General features: G+C 53.1%; 1 protein-coding gene across 1 annotated transcript in view; it reads right to left on the minus strand.

Moving 5' to 3' along the window:
• Window positions 1–426: 426 nt before the first annotated feature.
• LOC107119739 (toll-like receptor 2 type-2) overlaps window positions 427–2,484 on the minus strand; it is a 6,544-nt gene continuing 4,486 nt past the window's right edge. The window contains exon 2 of the mRNA XM_015422321.1: window positions 427–1,936. Within this exon, the coding sequence (XP_015277807.1) occupies window positions 601–1,926 (1,326 nt within the window). The 5' untranslated portion in view covers window positions 1,927–1,936 and the 3' untranslated portion in view covers window positions 427–600. The remainder of the gene's footprint in view (window positions 1,937–2,484) is intronic.

The raw sequence follows: 2,484 nt of genomic DNA on the forward strand, positions 1-2,484 counted from the left end.
AGCGAATGCAGCCGCAGGGATTGCTTTATCAAGGAGCAGAACAGTGCGGGCAGAGTGGGGAAATGTTCATCCTTTCCTCCCCCTTCCTGTTTTCTCACTAGAAAAAGATAACCAGAGTTCCTTTAAGCCCCAGTGTGTGTGTGTGTGTGTGTGTGTGTGTGGGAATACAGGTACCCATACATTTTCCCTGGCAAAAGTAAACATATCGGGGGGGGTGTGCTTTTTCCAGTTAGAAAATTGCAAGAAAGGAAAGGGTTAAAGCTTCCCACTCTCCCCGTGCAGTTCTCTTCCTTGATAAAGCAATCCTAGAGACTATATATTTTAAAAAAACCCCAACACCTATAATAAACAGGGCATATTTGGTTAAATTCCTAGTTCTAAGGATTTTTTCTTCCACTAGACTTCTAAAAGTCATGGGATGTGATTCTAGGTCACAAAGCATTTGGCATATTGCAGCAGGGAGTGCTATGTGCATGAATTCCAATCTCCTACCAGTGTGCAGTTCCAAATTTTCTTTTCAAAAATGCCCTGTTCTGTATGCTTGGTAACTCGGCCACTTGCAGTATTTTAGAACTGATCTAAAGAAATGTCTGATGGTCGTCAGGTCAGAAACAGGCAAAGAGCCAGGTGAAGACTGGACAGCAAGATGACCATGGAGCCATGACTGGCCGGAGCTTGGTTGCACTGCAGTGTAACCAGGAAGTCCCGGGACTGAGGAGGGGATTGGCAGATGTAGTCATGAGGCCAGTTGGCCAGTGAGGACAGCTTGCGTGCCAAGTCCTGGAGTTCCCGGGTGTAAGGGCAAGAGCAGTTATAGAGATTGTGGCCAGCTTTCAAGATCTGCAGGTGCTTCAGCTGCAGCAGGCTCTGGCCAGGCAGATGTGAGATCTGGTTTCGATCGACACTGAGGGCTTCCAGACGAGGGAGATTCTTGACGGAGGGGACTGCCTGCAGACTGTTATTGGACAGGTAGAGTTCCTTCAGGGCAGGGAGTGAGAGGTCAAGGGTCAAGATGCTGTTGGCGCTCAGGTCTAAGGTCTCCAGGTTGGGTGGCAGAGGCCATTCCACGCGCTCTAGCCCTGTGCTGGACAGGTTGAGAACGCGAAGGGACTGAGGCCACGTGCACTCGGAGGAGGGCGAGAAACCAGGCGGGAAATCATTCTGACTGAGGTCTAAATGAGCGAGCACGTCGAGGGGGGCAACTGTCTCGCACACAGCGTCGTAAGAGGTCAGCCGGTTGTGGTGGAGTTTTAACACCCGGAGTTCTGGGAAAGCTCCCTGGCAGAAAGAGGACCTGATGCTCTCGTCCTGGAAATGGTTTCCCGAAACGTCAAGGAAACGCAGCCCAGTGAACAGCTGGCCGATTTTGCACGGGATGGAGGTGACCTGTGATTCGGTGAGCGTCAGCGTCTCCAGGATCTCCAGCCATCTTGTCAGGCCGGTCAAGTCGTTGCGCCTGTCAGCCAGGGACTCAGCGGTCACTTTGTGGAAACGCAGAGAAGAAACCTGCAGCGGGGGAGGCCTAACCGTGTAATGCTGGCCGGCTGTCCTAAGGAACGTGCAGTTTACAAATTCGATTTCTGAGAGCAGAGGAGGATGGGAAGCGATTTCCAGGGCGCCTGGCAATAGAACCTCTGGTATGGCGAGGTCTGTAAAGATGAGCTTGCTGACCGGCAGGGCCTTGACGATATCGATAATGTACAGAGATGGCACCCTTCCTGAAAAGATGGCAAATTGTTCCAGGTTTCCACCTCGAAGCTCGTATGTGGTGGCTTGCAAGCATTCAAAAATGTCTTGCGTCTCTGACTCCTCAAGCAGTGAACAGACGCAGAGTTTTTCAGACTCAAAAAAAACACAGTTGCCTTTCGCCTTGGGGAGTTTCAGTCCCAGGAGAAGGAGGGACACAAAGGCCTGCGTTCTGCACATGATACCAAGCCTGGAAAAGAGAAGAATCACAGGAAATCTACGTTAGGAAGTTAAAAAATGATAAACATGCATCTATGTCCTTTGATGGATGAAGGGGTCGTTTCGTAGAAAAAGAGCTAGGGGAACTCATTAGCATAACTCATTAGCATATGCCACACCCCCTGACATCACCGGAAGTGTGTCATAAGGCCACACCCCCTGACATCACCGGAAGTGTGTCATAAGGCCACACACCCCGCCCCCAACGGTCCCGGCTGCCACCGGCAGTCTTGCAGCTCCACTGCCGAGCCCCATGAGGGGCCCGGCGGTGGACCTGCAAGGCTGGCGGGAGTGCGAGGAAGCCCCGCGAAGGCCCTCCCTGGCCCCAGGCAGGCAGGGGTGGGTAGAGGAAGAGAGGAAGCAACTTACCCTCCCTCTTCTCCTGCCTCCTCCTGGCTGAATGAGGGCCGGAAGTGGGGCGGTCGGAAGCAGGGGGCGGGGCTTCGTCATGTGCCCCGCCCCCCATACCTCACCCGGGGGAACTGCGATCCCCCGCAATCCCCCCCGAAATGACCTCTG

This window comes from Gekko japonicus, unplaced genomic scaffold (genome assembly GCF_001447785.1).
Source record: "Gekko japonicus isolate JY-2015 unplaced genomic scaffold, Gekko_japonicus_V1.1 scaffold738, whole genome shotgun sequence".
In the NCBI taxonomy this organism is placed as follows: domain Eukaryota; kingdom Metazoa; phylum Chordata; class Lepidosauria; order Squamata; family Gekkonidae; genus Gekko; species Gekko japonicus.